We start from the raw sequence: 20,955 nt of genomic DNA, 5'->3' as shown, positions 1-20,955 counted from the left end.
TTATAAAGCCCTGAATGGTTTAGCACCTCAGTATTTGAATGAGCTCCTTTTACATTATACTCCTCTACGTCCGCTACGTTCTCAAAACTCAATTTGATAATACCTAGAATATCAAAATCAACTGCGGGCGGCAGATCCTTTTCCTATTTGGCGCCTAAACTCTGGAATAACCTACCTAACATTGTTCGGGAGGCAGACACACTCTTGCAGTTTAAATCTAGATTAAAGACCCATCTCTTTAACCTGGCTTACACATAACATACTAATATGCTTTTAATATCCAAATCCGTTAAAGGATTTTTAGGCTGCATTAATTAGGTGAACCGGGAACACTTCCCATAACACCCGATGTACTTTCTACATCATTAGAAGAATGGCATCTACGCTAATATTAGTCTGTCTCTCTCTTGTTCCGAGGTCACCGTGGCCACCAGATCCAGTCTGTGTCCAGATCAGAGGGTCACTGCAGTCACCCGGATCCAGTACGTATCCAGACCAGATGGTGGATCAGCACCTAGAAAGGACCTCTACATCCCTGAAAGACAGTGGAGACCAGGACAACTAGAGCCCAGATACAGATCCCCTGTAAAGACCTTGTCTCAGAGGAGCACCAGGACAAGACCACAGGAAACAGATGATTCTTCTGCACAATCTGACTTTGCTGCAGCCTGGAATTGAACTACTGGTTTCGTCTGGTCAGAGGAGAACTGACCCCAACTGAGCCTGGTTTCTTCCAAGGTTTTTTTCTCCATTCTGTCACCGATGGAGTTTCGGTTCCTTGCCGCTGTCGCCTCTGGCTTGCTTAGTTGGGGTCACTTCATCTACAGCGATATCATTGACTTGATTGAAAATAAATGCACAGACACTATTTAACTGAACAGAGATGACATAACAGAATTCAATGATGAACTGCCTTTAACTATCATTATTGACACACTGTTTTCCTAATGAATGTTGTTCAGTGCTTTGACGCAATGTATTTTGTTTAAAGCGCTATATAAATAAAGGTGATTTGACTTGACTTTATATTAATCGAACAGCAACAACAAAGAAATCACTCACTGCTCCTGATTAAAAAGCTTTTGTAACTAATAAAGAACAATCTTTAATTTATACAGTCAAATATGTGATGCTGTTTTACATTTGATTACATTATTCAATTTATGTAGCTAAAAATTAATGTAGGTCTGTAATTTGTGTGAAAATATTTTTAAAGAATTGAAGGATGACTGTTGTCATAATATTTTGTATGCTAGTTGCAATAACCTTGAAGTGTTTGAAATATGTTTTAAAAGGGAAAGTGAAACGGTACAATATTGGCTTAGGCCTGTAATTGACTGATTATTGCATTTATATACAAGTAATAAGCCTGTGGAAATACTTAATGTTATATTATTTTTGAAAATGTTGAATTATCGTTGATAGTTTGTATAGTTATACACTATTTGTATAGTTAAATAATTTGCTAGTGACTAACAGGCAACAAGAATGTCAGAGTAGAACTTACATTGAGGCTTTTAAAATAAATTTTTGCAAGTGGTAGATCTGGTTTAAATTTGGACTTTGGATGTGATCTTAGGCTCGAAAAGGTTGGTGACCACTGCTCTATATCCTCGAGCCCCAGGCAGCCAAACGAACATTATAGGTACTCAAGATTAACAGGATATTGAGTGAAAACGAGCATTTCACCCCCCCTTTAAGGGGATTGCCATGTTTTTAATACATTAAAATTACATAGTGATAAAGTCATGATGTCATTATAAAAGTCTTGATGTCTTTTAATATTAACCTGAGAGGTTTTCCTTTGGGTGCTCAAATTAGGTTTTGCTGCTGCCACATGTGAGCCTCCAAACCTTGACTTTTCAAACTAAAAAGATTTGTCATGGTTAGTGATAACAAAACCCTAACACTATAGTTAAAGGTTGAGATGTTTCAATATCTGCAGTGATGCATGCAATAGTGTGGTCTGCTTACCATTGACAATGTCAGTTTAGGTCTCTTTGCAGGACATGACACATCGCTGACAGAGGGTGTGCTTTGGGCCGGGGTGCTCTGTGATGCTTCCCCTGTGACTAGTGGATGAACCTGTGACACATGCATAAAGTACAAAAAAATCTTCCTAATGTGATTTTAGATATAAAGACTCATTGATGTTGCAAACACATCTATCTATTTATGCAACTTGAACCAGGCTAATTGAAGTTACCTTGTGAAATCCACAAATACATGTCTGTGCTTCCTTCAGAAGAGTGGTCTGTCCCGTCATTTGCAGAGGGCACTTTTCTATCTGTGAACATGAATTATACCTCTGACACTGGATCTCAAAACAGCCATAAGTCATCATAATTATATCAATAAAACATTGTATTTACATGGTATGTAATTACTTAACCATACACATAAATAAAAATACCACAATATATTGTCAAAAAAGTTTGTTAGTTTGCCCATGAATCTAGCTGCATAACTTACCTTCTGATATATCTCATGCCATCTTTTTTGTCAGGGAGAAGGTCTATTCCCCTGTGTAGATGGCCAAACTCCTGTTTGGGCAAAACTCTCCAGACGCGCAAGCCATTCAGCATTACTCATGCCTTTGTGAGACTTAGCTGAAGCCATGTCATTGCCTGAAACACTACATAACACGTAACACTAACTGCCATTGTAGCCTGTAGCATTTACCCTCCTGTTGTGTTCATTTCATGATAGCTAGTTGTGTTCCTGGTCCAGAACGACCGCCATAATATAGCAGATTATAAATCCATTATAATACATTTATTATCTTACATAAAACATGTTGTGGTTTAATTATTTATCATTTAATGCCATGTCAGCAGCAGGGGCTATATTCATGCCAAGAGGAAACATTTCAATTGCACAATTCAGTCATATATATCATGTCAAAACAATTATATAACATTTATATATATATATATATATATATATATATATATATATGTATGTATGTATGTATATAGGTACAAATATATAAAAAATACATATAAAAAAATTATAACAAGAACAAAAGTATAAGAACATAGAGTCTTAACAAGTTGTGATAGATCTTTCTATTATGGCTGTATGTCTCAATGACCTAGGCTCATACAACTCGTTTTTGAGTATAAATAAATAAATAAATATATAGCATTATGGATTAATTTGACTAAAACAAATACTCAGATTAAACATATTGTGCTCTTTCAACTGTGTCCATGTGATAAGGGCATGAACCTGAATGTATAAACTTATCCATTCACTTCTTTTGACAGGTCATAACATATGTATAAACATATAACATATGTGTAAAAGTTAAACAAAACACTAACATTATCCAGATTTATTTTGTGTGTTCAAATGCCGCATGTGGAAAAAGTTATGGAACCTTATGACAATTAAATAAAAAGCATTTTTTTTTTTCAGAGAGAAAACTTGTTAATCGGTTAAATTCGACATATTTACATTTACGTTAGCGCCGGTCGTAATAGTATTTACACATCATTGACAGCTGACGTTACATAGTCTATCAATAGGGTAATCATAGGCTAATTTACATGGCCAATCTTGCTATTCCTAAAGAACAAAAATCCTAAACCAGTTCATTCATATCAAGATATAAATAACATAAATGAGCGGAATGTAAATAATTTAACGTTACCTGACTGGAGATTATATGCAATTGGCGAGGACGTGCGTGATTGGTGTGTGAGAAATAGACCTTGCCATTTCATTGGACGCAGAAAAGTAGAGATCGCAACGAGATTGATTTATAAAAGATAGAAGTCGTAACGTGATTGGTTTCTAAAAGATAGAAGTCATAACGTGATTGGTTTTCAAAAGATAGAAGTCGTAACGTGATTGGTTTTCAAAAGATAGAAGTCGTAACGTGATTGGTTTATAAAAGATAGAAGTCGTAACGTGATTGGTTTTTAAAAGATAGAAGTCGGCATACTATTGGATTAATTTTACAGACTTGTGGTTGTCAGGTACCGCCATTTCGGCCACAACAAACCCCTGCTTAGCAAGCAGGGATTTCAGTGAGATCACCCTACTCTTTGTCAGAGGAGAAGAGCAGAGCAGAGCCCCCAGACAATAAAAACAGCTGGCCAGTACGGGGATCGAACCCGACCCTGGCGTTATTAGCACCACGATCTAACCAGCTGAGCTAACCGGCACGGCTTAGCCATCTGTCTCTACCCGACTGAATAAAAACCTGCCTCAATGATTGTGAACGCAATGAGAGAACAAAGCTTCATGTTTTAACCTGACCAAGGGCTCGTCCGGGATTTGAACCTGAGACCTCTCGCACCCAACGCGAGAATCATACACATAGCCCAACAAGCCTTCTTGTCCAAGGCCAAGAAAAAAGAGCTAATCGGGGATGAACAAAAGAAGGAACATGAACTAACGTGGAAGCTATCAAAGACCTCGAGACAGTGTGAAAGGCTAACGAATGCAAGTTGGCCTCTTAACTGACCTAAAAATGTGGCTGTATCTAACATGTAGAGAGATGTTAGGGAGGACAGCTGAAACGGTCAGATGTCACTTAGACCAGCGGGTCTCAATTCCAGTCCTCGCGCCCCATGCTCTTCACATTTTGTATGTTTCTCGTATAGCTTCAGACATTTGTTCCATTCGAATGTAAGTGCCCTGAGAAGTGGACATCACAGGACATCACATGACATCCCTCGGTGATTCAAGTTCAAAGCGTATCTATACGTTCAATTCAAAGTGAGTAATACAGAGGTGTATAGAGGTATACAGAGGTATATGATGTCACACTTGTCCATGTGTGAAGACGTTGCGCAGCGCAAATCCGTGAACCAATGTTCCAAAGTGAAGTAAACTTCGACGGATTTCCCCTGCTCAGGGAGTGGGGAGCAATGAACACTGTGTAGGGACCATGTCAATCGCAAGGAGCTCACTTCTAATGAGCTGATTATCCAAATCAGGTGTGCTAACAAAGAGAGACATGCAAAATATGCAGACCTTTGGGGAGCGAGGACTGGAATGGAGAACCGCTTCCTTAGACTTTAAGTCAGTTTGAGAAAAAGAGGTGAGAAGTTGTCTGCATGACCCGAGTGATCCAAGGTAGCCTACATAATACAAGAATCCACACATGCATACTGGCGTAACAAGACCGAGGAGGTCCTTTAACACAAAAGCTAAATCTCTTTGTTAATTCGACAACACAATCGCGGCCAGTGCAAAGGTGCAAGCCCAGAGGAGGGACGTCTCTTTGCATCAAGCCCGTCATTCACAGCTATGCTCGTCATTCTTGAAAGGCCAGGGGAATTAGCTCAAATGGTAGAGCGCTCGCTGCACAAAGGAAGGGGTCCAATCTTTGAGCCCCGCCCGCAAGCGAAAAAGACGCAGAACACGTGAAAACGCCGAAAGATTTCCCCTGCTGCAATACTCGGGGTATATTGCTCTTCGTTTTGAAGAGTTTTAATTACATGTGAGACAACTCTACCCTCCGCGGCCTGGATTCGAACCCGTGCTCTCTCGGATGAGCCGTGACGTCATATGTCCTCGACGTGTATTTTTAAGCATGCAATAAACCGAGACTTTTATTTTGTTATCTATGACATACAATTGATTGATTTTATATTACATAGATTTGTGTGTGTGTATTATTTAAATGTTTGTGTTTAAATAAAATTAATAAAAAACGTTTCTTCAAATACGTTTTGTGTGTGTGGATATGATTTGATTGATATGATTTAGCAGATTTTTTTTATCTTATCAAAAAATTTTCTATTAAAATTAGTACAAACACATACTGCACATACACAGAATATAAAAAGCACAATACGAAAGAGTGGGCCCAAGTAATATATACAAAATGTTTTATTAAAATGAACACACACACATACATACACACAATATAAAAAAAAATATGAAAAGAGTGGGCCCATATAATATAAACAATATTTATATATACAGGAAAGATATTATGTACTACTTATATAAAAAAATATATATGAAAAGAGTGGGCCCATATAATATATACAAAATATACACATTATTTACAATGGAGGCGGAGTTTGTCATTTATTTTGCCTGCCGCTGTTCTGCCAACCAATCATCTAAAGTTTTTCCATTAGAGGAGCGTGAGCAAAATGTGGCATTCCCATATCGGCTATGACCAAACTCTTTAGTTTCAGGCACTGGAGCAGGCACTGGAGCAGACACTGGAGCAGGCACTGGAGCATACACTGGAGCAGACACTGGAGCAGGCACTGGAGCAGACACTGGAGCAGGCACTGGAGCAGACACTGGAGCAGGCACTGGAGCAGGAGCAGGCACTGGAGCAGGCACTGGAGCAGACACTGGAGCAGGCACTGGAGCAGGCACTGGAGCAGGCACTGGAGCAGACACTGGAGCAGGCACTGGAGCAGGCACTGGAGCAGACACTGGAGCAGGCACTGGAGCAGACACTGGAGCAGGCACTGGAGCAGGCACTGGAGCAGGCACTGGAGCAGGCACTGGAGCAGACACTGGAGCAGGCACTGGAGCAGACACTGGAGCAGGCACTGGAGCAGACACTGGAGCAGGCACTGGAGCAGGCACTGGAGCAGACACTGGAGCAGACACTGGAGCAGGCACTGGAGCAGACACTGGAGCAGGCACTGGAGCAGACACTGGAGCAGACACTGGAGCAGGCACTGGAGCAGGCACTGGAGCAGGCACTGGAGCAGACACTGGAGCAGGCACTGGAGCAGGCACTGGAGCAGGCACTGGAGCAGGCACTGGAGCAGACACTGGAGCAGGCACTGGAGCAGGCACTGGAGCAGGCACTGGAGCAGGCGGAGCTGGGCCTGGACCGGATGTCAAAGCACCAGCAGATGGAATCACTATTGACACAGTCATGTCCGGGTTAAGCACTAGTGTGCCTAACAGTGACCCAGGTGCTGAAATGGGCTGCACAACTCCTGCTGCTGTGGGGACGGGTGCGATAGGGCACTCCCTTTTGGCAGCAGCGGGCCGGCGACCCGGTCGCAGAATTGGAGCCTGTCCTTCTCGATTTGGCGGAAGGATAAATTGATGTTTTGGGCCTGATGTTGATGGCACGTCATCCAATTTTTCCCTCGGCAGAGGAAGCTGCACATCAGCCACATCTATTGGGTCAGATGGAGTCAGTCCCTGGACGAGGACACTCAATTCCTGATTCTTCTGCTGCCGTTGAAACCTGAAAGTAAATTACTTGTAATATATATATATATATATATGTGTGTGTATTTGTGTGTGTGTACAGAAGTATTCAGTTCACTGGAACCAAATAATGTGCCTTGCTTACCACTGAATGAGTGTCCTCTGGTTCAGCTCAAACAGCTGGATCATTGTTTCATCCATCAGCCTTTGATTGTTAAGCACCAGCTCTCGGATGTGGTGGTAATCCGAAAGGATTTTAGACCACCTGGGGGTGGAAACTCCAGCCTTCTTGGTCGGTGACTTGTGTAAAGCACACAGCTTCATACAAATGGCCTCAACCAAGCGGCTGGTGCTGGGCCACTGTGCTGGACCCCCAGGATGTCCAATCAGACACCGTTTCACACTCTCCACACCCGGTGTGACTCCGGACCGCTTCGGTGCCTTAAAGCGCCCATGTGTCAGCTGAGGCTGATGTCGAGGCTGATAGTTGACCCGCTGTTTATCAACATCAGGGAGAGCGGTCCACAGCTGGATGGCCTCTGTAACCTGCAGGTCGGTGAGGTAAGGAGCCTCACGAAGACCCACCAGGAAACCAGCCAGATCCTGGACCTTGTCCCACCCAGCGATGCCATCAGGTCCAATGACTGCTCCCTAGTAAATGCAGATTAGTGTTAATATACACTTCCAGTCAAAAGCCTTTGAACAGAAATATTTTTGACATTTTTTAAAGAATTCTGCTCAACAAGCCTGCATTTATTTTATTCAAAATACAGCAAAAGCCATTATATTGTGAAATAATTTTAATATTTAAAATAAAAATGCTTTCTATTTGAATATAGTTTAAAGTGTAATTTATTCCTGTGATGCACAGCTGTATTTTCAGCATCATTCCTCCAGTCTTCAGTGTCACATGATCTTCAGAAATTTGTTGTTCTAGAAACCTTTTTTTATTGATATTATTATCAATATTTAAAACAGTTGTGTACATTTTGTTCAAGATTCTTTGATGAATAGAAGGATCCAAGATAAGAATTTATCTGTAATAAAAAGCTTTTTTAATATTATACACTATACCCTTCAAAAGTGTGGAGTCAGAACATTTAAATCATTATATATTTATTATTAAATTATAGAAATTAATACTTTTATTTAGCAAGGACGCATTAAATTGATGATAAAGACATTTATAATCTTACAATATACACTGAACTTTCTATTCATCAAAGAAACCTAAACAAAAATCTCTAGAAGCTATTTTTAACCTTATAATAATAATAATAATAATAATAAAGTAAAAAAAAAAACAAAAAAAAAAAAACTTGCTTGTAGTGTATGTGGAATAAAACGAGACTGAAATGAAATAAAGCCCTTAGAGTGTCGTACCTGAGCCTCGCCGGAGACACTGCTTCCAGTGTCAGATGTCTGTGACAGCACTGAAGAGGCAGGGGCGAGATGCTGTCCCTCTCCTCCAGATGATGTGGACGGCTCAGCCAGTGATGCTGGGGACTGAGGCAGAGGCAAAGATGAGGGGGTGTTTCTGAGATCACGGCAGGGGTCATCCTCATACAGCACTGGAACTGTGATGTCCTCCATGCTCTCTTCCTCAAACCCCTCATCTAGCAGGTCATGATCATCAACCTCCTCCACCAGCCGGTCTTCCTCCTCTGGGTTCTGGAGCACTGGAGTCAGTGTTTTGCCAGTCTGGCTGTAAAGGTACTCGATTTCTAGCAATTCACCTACAATAATAAAATAATAAAAAAAGAAAAAAAGTGTTCTTAATAATTGATCAAGTACATTGGAGGCTCTAATACTCTAATAACTTAATAGAATATTGCAAAAGAAATAATTAAATGTCTTACCTGTATATGCTCCAGGAGGGCGATAGCGCTCATCCCAGGGCTTCCCAAAGACTGTTCGGCTAAGCCGGTCCACAGCCTCGCTCATGGCACTGCCATATGTCCGAATGGAGGACGCCCGTTTTATGGCGTCTTCCATTCGGTCATCATTCCAACGCATCAAGCCCTCAAGGAGATAGGCCTGAAAATGCGCATCGCTGGCACTGGTTCCTAAAAGTTAAATAATATCAAAAAATATATAAAAAAGGGTTTTATATGTCACATATGTACAATATATGTACTACACATAAGGTGCTCTGAAGTAATTTGTATACTACGTTTTGTAACTATATTAAAAATGATTGTCACTTAGTCATGTGTTACTAGTGACTTGTTAGTAAAGACAGCTTTGTCAATGCTTATGACATTAAAAAGTATAATGTAGAGTGTGACATTTATTAATGCGGCATTACTTTAAAGTGATGGAAGCAGTTACAGTGCTTATATTTTCTACAGAAAAATGAATAATCCATATGCATGTAATACCTGGAATAAAACGGTTCAGGTGGAGGTGGAATGACTCCAAGGAGGTAGAGCCACGAGCACACCTGTAGCAGCACAGCTCCACGCCGCCTTTCTTCAGTGTCCCTGTCTTCATGTACAGCGGAAAGTCCTCTGGGTCTTGGATACACTGGACGTGCTTGCGCTGTTCCTTCCATATCTGCTGGATCCGTTCGTGGTCCAGCAGAGGAACTCCCAGGGTGTCCTTCCCATCCGCACTGTCAAACTGATCAATCAGTGACCCAATCAATCTGGTGGTCTCCTCCACCCCCCTGGTCCTCCTCCGGCAGTGCAGTGCCAACTCCCTCCGGGTAATGCGAGCACTGACCGCCTTTTCTGAGATGTGGCCAGTCTTCTTTGCCGCCAGGTCACCCTCTTTTGCGGAGCGAAGAGCAGCCACATCCTCTGGATCCCACTGAAAGATGCACGTGGACAGACGTGCCATGAAGATCCCGTAGAGCGGATGAGCCTCTGTCGTGACACCTGCAGCAAATCGCCGCATGAAGTGCCAGATGTCGAGGCGCACTACAAGCTCATCCCACTCCAAAAACATGATCTTCACCCGCGATTGGCCGTACTGACTGCAGCAGTCCCTGTCCACGTACATCACTTTTGGGGCTGCCTCTCCTGCCTCTCGGTAGCGTTTCATCAGACCAGCTGCCATGGAGTCCAGTCCATGTCCCTCGGCAGCTGTCAGCACAGAGACAAGGACCTGGCCGTGTTCGTTTCCGACATTTGTGCACCAGGCAGCTGTTCCTGAAGCAGCACCGGCAAGTTTCTTTGTGACCTATTGGGAAAAATAAAAGGGTAAAAAAATGTGCCATATCTGTGCCATATCCGTGCCATATCCATATCTGGCAAATTTCTGGATATAAACAGGGCTTTGATACCTTTTTTGTCGAATCCATCTTGAGAACACAGCCAAAGACAGATGTTAATTTGGCCTTGACCTCGTGCAGTCGCCCCAGAACATCCCTGGCATACACGGCTAACAGCCACTTAGGTTTAGACAAAGCAGGTAAAAGTGGAGGATCAGCAAACACAGGAGGCTGCACAAGGGAGGACCTTGTGAATGGTTCACAGGCAGTCAGGTACTGCAAGACACGCTGTGTCCATGCCTCACTGTGCTGTTCCATCAGCTTCCTGTAAAGCTGAGTCACACTGTTGCCCAGTGTCCTCTCCCTCATCATCCTCAGCACCCGGTTGTCACATGAGTATCTAAGGAAACAACAGTATAATCATGCAAATGCTTTAGTTGGTAAAAAATAACCCACATAAAAGCACCTAATAATGAATGATTGTCATTATGAATTACCTGTATGTCAGCAAAGCTGGAAACTGACTGCGGTGGCCCATATCCAGCTGTCCTAGGATGTCCTCGGACCAGGCAGGATATTTCTTTTTGCAGCGTTTGCACTCCAGATACTCAGTGGCAAGGTCATACCACCCGTCGATGTCCAAGACCTTACGCACGGTACGGTAAATTCCTGCCGCAGTTAGTCTGTGCCTACCACAGTCTGGGCGAACACAGACGAGAGGAAATAACCACATCTTCAGCGGCATCCATAAGAAAAGGGGCCGACAGAAGAAGAGGTCAGGTGAGGCAGGGGGCTGAGTGTTTATTAAAGGGGGCTGAGGAGGATACCACCAAAGTTTCAGCTGGGACACTAGTTCTGGCTTGCCGGTTCGTGGGTTGGCCTTAAACAGTGTGTTCCAGATCCACTCATGCTGGAAAGGTGGAAGTTGATCTTTCCAGTGAATTGGAAGCTCAGCTGGTGGCCGGTGATGTGAAGGAGCTGGTGCCTTGGCAGTTTCCACTGATGGAGATGGAGCAGCACAGTCCTCTGAGTGAATAGTAAAAAAAAAACAATAAGGATGACTGTTGCATTTGATAGTAATATGCCATAAATGCAGCGCACAAACAGCCTGCAAAGCACACTTTTTGGACAAGTATTCATAATTATTATGTTATTTTTAGGAACGAGAGTGAAGAAAGTGGTACTAGTGTTAAGGAAGCACATAACCCAGCATACACTTTATTAATTTAAGGAGAATGGAATCAGTGCAGCTGACTGAGAATAAGGATCAGATGGAATGGAGGAAGGAAAATGTGGTGTGATGAATTAAGTGTAAAGCAACGAAGCCCACGGACATGAAGCATACACACAGATAGAGTAAGGAAAAACTGTTCCTCTAATCATTAGAACAATGAATCTCCACCATCCTGTCTGCTCAGGTGGAGATGAAGAGTGAGTGAGAAGAGCAAGCGGTGTGAAAAAGTTATCTAGTGATTATCTAACAACGGGTAAGTTCGGAAACGCAAATAAATACACTGACACCTTTGGACATCCTTACGGTTTTGAAGAAGTGCACTCAAGAAAGCATCCCGCTTGAGGCATGACATGACATAATTCTGTATTGTAAACAAAAAATATTTTAAAATGTTGATTATTTTCCCCCAAGAAATAACGCTTCTCATTGTGTTTTTACAAAACATTCTTGTAATATTTGCATTTGTGTCATATGCCACACCTGTATTTAGCTGTGCTTCACATTGTGATGCAGCAAATACCAGCTCCTCATCGTCATCTTCAGCAGTGGGAACGGACTTGCCTGGAGCACAAATGTTAAAACTATCATTGTGAACAATACACAGAGACAAACATATGTAAGATGGTGCTTACTTACCAGTAGCGAAAAGCTGTATCGGGGTCAAATGTTTGGCTGGGGGTTCTGCTGCTGGAGGAGGTAAAGTGGACTGCAATAATGGATCTGGAAACAGCAAGTTGACAAGTTTGCCATAATGATAAATTAATATATGAAGAAATGCTGTAGGTAAAATTCTATATTCACACTCCTACTCACAGGGTTTAACTGGTGACGTGAGTTTTTTCGCCAGCTGTGAAGGAGACAAATTTTTGCCACGCGCCAACAGCGCTTTCACAGTTGCGGTCTTCTGTACACCAGTTTGGGCTTACTTCGGCTCAGTCGGTGGAAAGCAGTAGGCGCAACTACTGCTTTCCACCCACTGAGGCGAAGTAAGCCAAAAGTAAGCCCACATGAACCAATCGCATTTCACCTGTGGCTTACTTTTGACCAATCGCATTTCACCTGTGGCTTACTTTTGACCAATCGCGTTTCGCCTGTGGCTTACTTTTGATCAATCGCGTTTCTCTTCCGGGGCTTACTTTCCTCCAATCGCGTTTCTCTTCCGTTGCTTACTTTCCTCCAATCGCGTTTCTCTCCTGTGGCCTCCTTTTGACCAATCGCCGGTCATTGTTATTGTCATCTTTGTTAAAGGTAAGGCTGTTACTTCATTCATTGAAAACTGGTCATTATTTGTTCATATACAGTGTGTATTTTTGGAAAATGAATCGTGTCAGTATAGCTAGCTAGCATACAGTTCATGCTTTCTTCAGTACCTGTGAACCTGTAACTTTTCACATGATAAATGATCAGATAAGTTAAAGTTATCGACCGTCAGCTAATTAAGCTATGCTACTGTCAACAATGATGTGTGTATTGTCTTAGAAGTCATGGTTTCTGGGCCCTTTGAATGAAAATAACGATTAAACTATTTACATTTATATTTGATAACAACACATAATAACACACACACATTTTAAATGTAAAAATCGTTACCAAATTGTTGTGGAGATATGGAAAACTGCATTTACCAAGAAATAAATTTATATTTTCTAAAATAAAGTAATAATAACTACTTTTTTTATAAATAAAACATTGAGAGTCTTAACTAAAAACAAACAAAAAAGGCCACATAAATCCATATGAGCCAAAGTATGTGGGAATTGTGCTCATTTTAATTTAGGTAGACCAGAAAGTTAAAAACACTGAAAAAGATTTTAAGAGGTAAAAGCACCTGGTGGAACCCTGGGGTAAGATGACCACATTTGAAGTATGATATATTTAATGTAATATTTTATAGCCTGGTGTGTGTAGTCATGGTTTAAGATGACAGCATTGAAAATAAAAGGAAATTTCAGACTTCATATTGACGTTACATATTTTATATGTCAGGGATTCCTGTCCTTTGTAGAAAACTCATCTTCAGGACAGTTTATGTCATGGCCATGTTTATTACCACAATAATATAGTTTATGCGTAACTTGTTAAATTATTGTTACACACTTAACCAGAGATGGGACCAAGTCACACATGTGCAAGTCTCAAGTAAGTCTTAAGTCTTAACCTTCAAGTCTCAAGTAAGTCCCAAGTATTTTTTTCTTGGGCAAGTCAAGTCAAGTCAAGTCACAAGCTATGTCAAGTCAAGTCCAAGTCAAGTCACCTTAATATTGTTATTTTACCTGCAGAATCTGATCTTAATAAAGTTAAAAGACAAGATATAAGTAACTGTCAGTAAAGTAAAATAATTTGGATTTGCATTGTAAATACTCATGTTCAGTAAAATACATCATGGAATCAAACAAAATTGTAACTTTCATAAAATTATTTATTTTTCACTTCTGCCAACAGTGTTTGAAATGTTTTACATTTTCAACACTGAGTCCATAAAACTAAACATCCAACAGACTCCTCTCTGAACATCTCTCTCTCTCTCTCTCTCTCTCGTGCGCATGCGTGGGCGTTTGTGGAGCGAGCGGAGCGTGGCTGTGAGAGCGACTGTGAAGTTTGTGGTGTGTGAGTTTCTTACGATCTTTTCTTCTTTTTCCAAAGTTAGTATTAGGTGAGTTTTTGTTGTCTATTGTTCCCGGCGGGTGTTTGAGATGGAGACTCACTCGACAGGGTGTGACTCCTCTCTCTCACTCCGCCATGGAGTTAGATGTGTACCTGAGGCCGGTGTCTCAGTGGAAGAAGTGCTCGTGGCGATAGGCGAACAGGTGGGGTTTGATAACGTTGTTTCAGCCTCGCGGATGAATAAGGCCGTTGTGGTCTTTCTGAAGGAACGGAACTTAACAAGTCGGTTGGTTGAGAGCGGCATTTGGGTAAGTGGCGTTTATACTGTCATTTCTCCGCTGGTGTCTCAATCGACCCGTATAACAATCTCAAACTGCCCCCCTTTCATACCAAATCACGACATAGAAAAGGAATTGTTGAGATATGGGAAAATCGCTAGTGGAATTAAAATGGTTCCACTAGGATGTAAAAATGAGTCACTGAAACATGTCACGTCTTTTAGACGGCAAGTGTTTATGTTTTTAGACTCAACGGTTCTTGACATCTCTTTTCGAGTTTTGTATGAAGGCAAGTCTTTCATGCTTTATGCAAGCACGGGGAGTTTAAAATGTTACGAATGCCATGAAACAGGGCATAAAAAAAATGCGTGCCCTCATAAAACGAACACTAAAAATAATGAGACGGATAATGAAAAAGTAGGACCGAGTGGGTCAAATGAAAAAGCAGGACCGAGTGGGTCAAAAGAGGATGAAGGTGAGAAGGATGGTGTAGCAAGGAGCTTAGATGAAACTGAAAAGAAGGGAGATGAATTAGAAACGAACGAGAAACAGAATAATCAGGATGTAAGCGGTGAGGAAACAGGTGGAAAAAATTGTGGTATTGGTGTTGAGAGAGCGGAGGAAAGTGAGGTGAATGTTTCTCAATGTGAAGATGAAACTGGACACAGGAACGATCATACAGGTGCATGTGAGGCTGATGTTAGGGATGATGGAATGGAGGAGATAGCTGATGATGACAGTCTTTCAGAAATGTCTGACATCATTTCTCAGAGTGGTGATGATCAGTTATACACAGTAAAAGAAATTAATGATTTCTTGGATGAAACGTTTGGAAAGACTTTTGATGTCAAGACTTTTTTTCCTGATGCTGAAAGATTTGTGAGGTCAGTCATTAAAATACAGAAGACTGTAGGGTTCGAAGAACTGAGTCGTAGGAAAAGATTTAGGCTGAAAAAAATTGTGACAAATTTACGGAAAGGGAAAGAATGGGTTAAAAAGCAATATACATGATGGTTGAATTACAAAGGGCATTTTTTTCCTTTTCTGTCTTTTCTTTTCTGATTTTTTGTCTTTCTCTCTTTTCTCTTTTCATGGAGAGCATAAAAATAGGGACAATAAATATTAATGGTGGAAGGAATAATAGTAAAAGAGCTGCTTTGTATGAATTTATTCAAAATAAAAATATAGATATCATTTTTTTGCAAGAAACCCATAGCGATCTGGGTAATGAAGTAGAATGGAAGATGTGGTGGGAGGGTAAGATTTTTCTAAGTCATGGCTCAAATCTAAGTGGAGGTGTTGCGATTCTATTTTCAAAGAAGATAAATATGACTAATATATCTTCCTATGAGATAGATAAGGGCAGAATATTGATTGTACAGGTGGAGTTAATGGGATTTCCATTTCTATTTATAAATGTTTACTCGCCTAATAATGGAGCAGAAAGGGTAGATTTTTTTAGAAAATTATCTAGTGAATTAAAAATTTTTGATAATGCATGTATGGTTCTTGGGGGTGACTGGAATTGCACCTTAGATTTTACACTAGACCGAAATGGTGAAGAACCGTATCCCCAGTCTGCTAATTCATTAAGCAGTATAATAAAGAAATATGACTTATCTGATGTTTGGAGGGAGAAACACCCAACAGTAAAACAGTATACATGGGTTAAAGCATCTCATGATCATATTAGTGCTGCGAGGTTGGATAGATTTTATGCAAGTAAAAATAATTCTAATAGAGTTTTAAAAGCCAATATTTTTCCAAATGGTTTTACTGATCATCATTTGTGCATGTTTGAAATGAGTGTAAAAAAGTCACAGCCTTCTAGTTACTATTGGCATTTTAATTTGAAATTACTACATGACTCTAACTTTTGTGATAAGTTTGGGTTATTTTGGTCTAAGTGGCAAGAGCAAAAAAGTGACTATGAAGATTTAGTGCAATGGTGGGAAGTTGGAAAAGCACAAATCAGAATTTTTTGCCAGAACTACACCGCTTACTCAAATAGACTTGTAAAGAACACTATTAAAATACTTGAGAGAGAAATAACTGAAATCGAAGAAGGAATTATTGAAGGAAACTCAGAAGAAGGGGATCAACTGAAAGAAAAAAAGACCGTTTTGGCATCCTTGTTTAATGAAAGAGCAAAAGGTGCTTTGATAAGAGCCCGCTTTTCCTCAATAAGAGAAATAGATGCTCCGAGCTCATATTTCTTCAACTTGGAGCGAAAAGGAGGAGAAAGAAAACTCATGTTACATTTGAAACTTCCAAATGGGACTTTAACAACTAATCCAAAAGAAATGAGAAACCATGCAAAGAACTTTTACACTGATTTATTCGAAGCAAGAGACTGTGACATTCACTGCATGGACGACTTACTAAGAGATCTTCCAAAGCTCACTGATGATCAGAGACAATGGCTCGATGCAGATATTCAATTGGACGAAATATCAGAGGCGGTAAAGAAACTTTCTAATGGCCGGTCCCCTGGGATTGATGGACTTCCTTCTGAATTTTATAAGCAATTCTGGACTCTTTTAAAAGATGATATACTTGATGTTTTTAGAGTTTCTTATAGGAAAAATGAACTTCCGACTAGTTGTAGAAGAGCGGTTCTATCTTTATTGCCAAAAAAAGGTGACCTTGGACTGTTAAAGAACTGGAGACCAGTGGCTTTACTGTGCACAGATTACAAAATTTTAGCAAAATGTCTTGCAAATAGATTAAAACATTTTTTAGAATATGTTATTAATGACTTTCAAACATATTGTGTGCCAAAGAGAACAATAATGGACAATCTTTTTCTTGTTCGTGATGTAATGAATTTAGCAAATGCTGGTAATGAGGATGTGGGTTTTCTTTCAATCGATCAGGAGAAAGCTTTTGATAAAGTTGATCATCTGTATTTATTTAAAACTCTTAAAGCTTTTGGTTTTGGTGAGAATTTTATCTCTTGGATCAAACTTTTATATACTGGAGCGTCTGCATTGTTAAAGGTTGGAGGTGGGTTAAGCTGTCCAGTTGTAATTCATAGAGGTATAAGACAAGGCTGTCCTCTGTCAGAACAGCTGTACTCTCTAGCAATTGAACCTTTACGATGTAAACTTAGGGAGAAATTGCAAGGTTTTTTAGTGAAAGGTTGTGAAAACAGGCCAATCACTCTTTCAGCCTATGCCGATGACATCACTGTTTTTATAAGAAGTGAAACAGATGTAATGAATCTAACAAACGCTTTAAATATCTACGAAAAGGCCTCATCAGCTAAAGTGAATTGGCAGAAGAGTGAAGGATATCTATTAGGAGATTGGCAGGGAAGGACCCCTCCTGTGCTTCCAGGGGGAGTTAAATGGGGAAGAGAGGGTTTGAAGTTGTTGGGAGTTTTCTTAGGAACAGATGAATACAGGCAGAAGAACTGGGAGGGTATGGTGGAGAGAATGTGTGACCGGTTGTCTCGATGGTCGTGGGTGCTGCCCCAGCTATCATATAGGGGCAGGGTATTGGTCACAAGCAATCTGGCTGCATCTGCATTATGGCACAAAATGAATGTTCTGGATCCCCCGGAATGTGTGGTTGAAGAGCTGCAAAGAAAACTAGTTGACTTTTTCTGGGATGGGCAGCATTGGAAAAAATCTGCTGTACTTTTTCTACCTACTCAAGAGGGAGGACAAGGCCTGATGGACATTAAAAACAGAATAAAGACCTTCCGACTTCAAGCAGCACAGAGATTGTTGTATGCGGAGCCGTGCTGGGCTGATACAGCGCGTGCTGTGTTGAGGAAAATGAATATTTTTAAGTATGATGTACAATTGTTTTTGATTAAATTGGCCAACATGGATTTGAGGAATATTTCACCTTTTTATAAGACAGTTTTGAGAGCATGGACTTCAGTTTTTAAGGTCAAGAGGGTTCTCACAAACATTGGATTCTGGACAGAGAATGAACCTCTTTTTAATAACCCACTGATACCAGCACCGGCACTGGAGTCCAGAAGCATCCAGAACGTAATGGCAAGAGCGGGGTGTACAAGGATTGCTGACCTAAAGACTGGTGAAAACTGGAAAAGTCCAACAGGAGATGTGCAACAAGACAGGCATCAAGTCCATAAGGATAATAAAGAGAATAATGGATGGAACTGTTTCTGCATTGCCTTCAGTTTTCAGACAGAGATCAGAAGAAAATGAGGTTCCTGAACAGGACAGTGGGAGCCTGTTTCCCCAAGTAGATGTTTCAGCAGCGGTGGATGAAGAGACTGAGGAAGGTTCTCTCCTACACTTCAGGACTCCTGTACTGGAAGGTTTTAAGACTGTCTCAAAAAGGGCTCTGTACATTATTTGCGTGAAAGTGTCCCATTATAATGTGCTCAAAGACTGTAAAGAGACCAAGTGGTCAGATTTGTTCGGGCCAGACTCGTCCCCTAGAAGATGCTGGAGGTCCCTCTACAAACCTCCTATAGAGAAACGCACTGCTGATCTCCAGTGGAGGGTTGTTCACTGGGCGGTAGCTACAAACAGACATGTGGCACACATTGACCCCACTGTAGGGAAAGAATGTCCTTGTTGTGGCACTGAAGAATCAGTTGATCATTTGTTTTTACATTGTTTAAGGTTAAGAGAATTGTTTTATCTCTTAGATGGGTGGGCTAGAGATTTGGGCGTAGTTTTTAATAATGAATTATTTATTTTTGGACCAAAATATGTTGCATCAGACAGAAAAAAAATCTCGTTAATTAATTTTGTGATTGGAGGAGCAAAGCTGGCAATCTGGTTAACACGGAAAAGAAAACTGAAAGGAGAGGGGGAAGTAGGTCCTGAGGTGGTCTTACAGGCTCTTATAGCAACCAGAATCAAGGCAGAGTTTGCATATTTTAAACTAATGAATGATATGGACAAGTTTATTGAAATTTGGGCTTTGAATGATGTTTTGTGCTCGGTGGATTATGAAAATGAGCTGGTTTTAAATTTATGATTAATGATAGACAATACTTTGTAATGTTTATAAAGATGTATGAGTCTCTGAGTGGGTATATGTGTTTATAAATGTACATCTGATGTTAATGAATAGATGTTTATGAAGAATGTCTTTATAGTGTAAGTATAAATAAAGGTGTGTTAAAAGTCAAAAAGACTCATTCTGAGTATGGGTCACCATACTTGGCTGAATGTCACTTCACTTTCACTTTCTCTCTCACTTTCTCTTGTTTCATACTTTTTTGTTATGTACAGTACAGACCAAAAGTTTGGACACACCTTCTCATTCAAAGAGTTTTCTTTATTTTCTCACTTTCACTTTCTCTTGTTTCATACTTTTTTGTTATGTACAGTACAGACCAAAAGTTTGGACACACCTTCTCATTCAAAGAGTTTTCTTTATTTTCATGACTATGACTACTTTATTGACGCACTGTGTTCCTAAATAATGTTGTTCAGTGCATTGACACAATACTTTTTGTTTAGGGCGCAATTAAAAAAAAAAAAAAAAGGGTCCAAACAATGACCCCTGCTACGGGTAGTGTTCCAAGTGTTATGAGACTTCAGCTAATGATGGGTCCATCTGAAATTATTCGGTGCAGTGCCGTCGGTTGGTGGAGAAACGGACAGTAGTGGGCAGTGTCTCTGCCTGTCACGCGGAAGACCGGGGATCGATTCCCCGACGGGGAGAGCTGGTTCTTTTCGTTTTCCGAATGATCCATCCAAAATGTTTGGTTGGAGTCGCAGGTCACAGAAGGAGTTCTGCTTCGACGTCAGCCCGAGCCAAAGGACATGCGTTGGCCGGGAATCGAACCCGGGTCAACTGCTTGGAAGGCAGCTATGCTCACCACTATACCACCAACGCAGGCGGAAGTCAGTAGCTTTATTGACGCACTGTGTTCCTAATTAATGTTGTTCAGTTGCATTGACACAATACTTTTTGTATAAAGCGCAATAAAAAAAAAAAAAAAAAAAAAAAAAAAAAAGAGAGTCCAAACAATGACCCCTGCTACGGGTAGTGTTGCAAGTGTTATGCGACTTCAGCTAATGATGGGTCCATCCGAAATTATTCCATCCAAAAGTTTTGGGTGGAGGCACAGGTCACAGAGGGAGTTCTGCTTCGACGTCAGCCCGAGCCAAAGGACATGCGTTGGCCAGGAATCGAATCCGGGTCAACTGCTTGGAAGGCAGCTATGCTCACCACTATACCACCAACGCAGTCAGCAGTCATCAACTTGCGCCGTCACTAAGAAGGCTCGAAGTGCACGAGTCGCCGATAGGGGTAGAGGAGCAGATGAGATCTTTGTTTGGACCCGTCACTAAAGAGAGCCTTCAAGAATTTGCATCCCGTCACGTACAAGAAAGCGCTGCCTTCCCATCCGGCTAAATAAACACGAAGTGGTCAAACGCAGAGAGTGCCTATTCAGACGATGACCAGTGGCAAGCCCTCTCGCAGCATGCTGGCGGACGGTCAAACTGATTCTGCTCTTGACATTTCGATGT

General features: G+C 40.9%; 1 protein-coding gene across 1 annotated transcript; it reads right to left on the bottom strand.

Annotated features, from left to right (window-relative positions):
* Positions 1 to 7,293: 7,293 nt before the first annotated feature.
* Positions 7,294 to 11,188, bottom strand: LOC127979580 (uncharacterized). The gene is made up of 6 exons (XM_052585118.1): positions 10,864 to 11,188; positions 10,439 to 10,766; positions 9,534 to 10,335; positions 9,012 to 9,218; positions 8,536 to 8,888; positions 7,294 to 7,803 (listed from the first exon to the last, which is right to left on the bottom strand). Exons 1-6 carry the CDS (start codon positions 11,109 to 11,111, stop codon positions 7,294 to 7,296), a joined length of 2,448 nt encoding a protein of 815 aa, XP_052441078.1. The 5' UTR covers positions 11,112 to 11,188.
* Positions 11,189 to 20,955: the final 9,767 nt, after the last annotated feature.

Source organism: Carassius gibelio, chromosome B19 (genome assembly GCF_023724105.1).
Source record: "Carassius gibelio isolate Cgi1373 ecotype wild population from Czech Republic chromosome B19, carGib1.2-hapl.c, whole genome shotgun sequence".
Taxonomy (NCBI): domain Eukaryota; kingdom Metazoa; phylum Chordata; class Actinopteri; order Cypriniformes; family Cyprinidae; genus Carassius; species Carassius gibelio.
This window is presented reverse-complemented; position numbering and strand designations above follow the sequence as displayed.

Excerpts from the sequence above, each read along its gene's own strand:
- LOC127979580 (XM_052585118.1), bottom strand. The coding sequence starts at position 11,111 with ATGCCGCTGAAGATGTGGTTATTTCCTCTCGTCTGTGTTCGCCCAGAC. Across the intron at positions 9,219-9,533 it reads CCTGAACCGTTTTATTCCAG|GAACCAGTGCCAGCGATGCG; the intron begins GTATTACATGCA and ends TTTAACTTTTAG. Across the intron at positions 8,889-9,011 it reads CCCTCCTGGAGCATATACAG|GTGAATTGCTAGAAATCGAG; the intron begins GTAAGACATTTA and ends TTATTATTGTAG.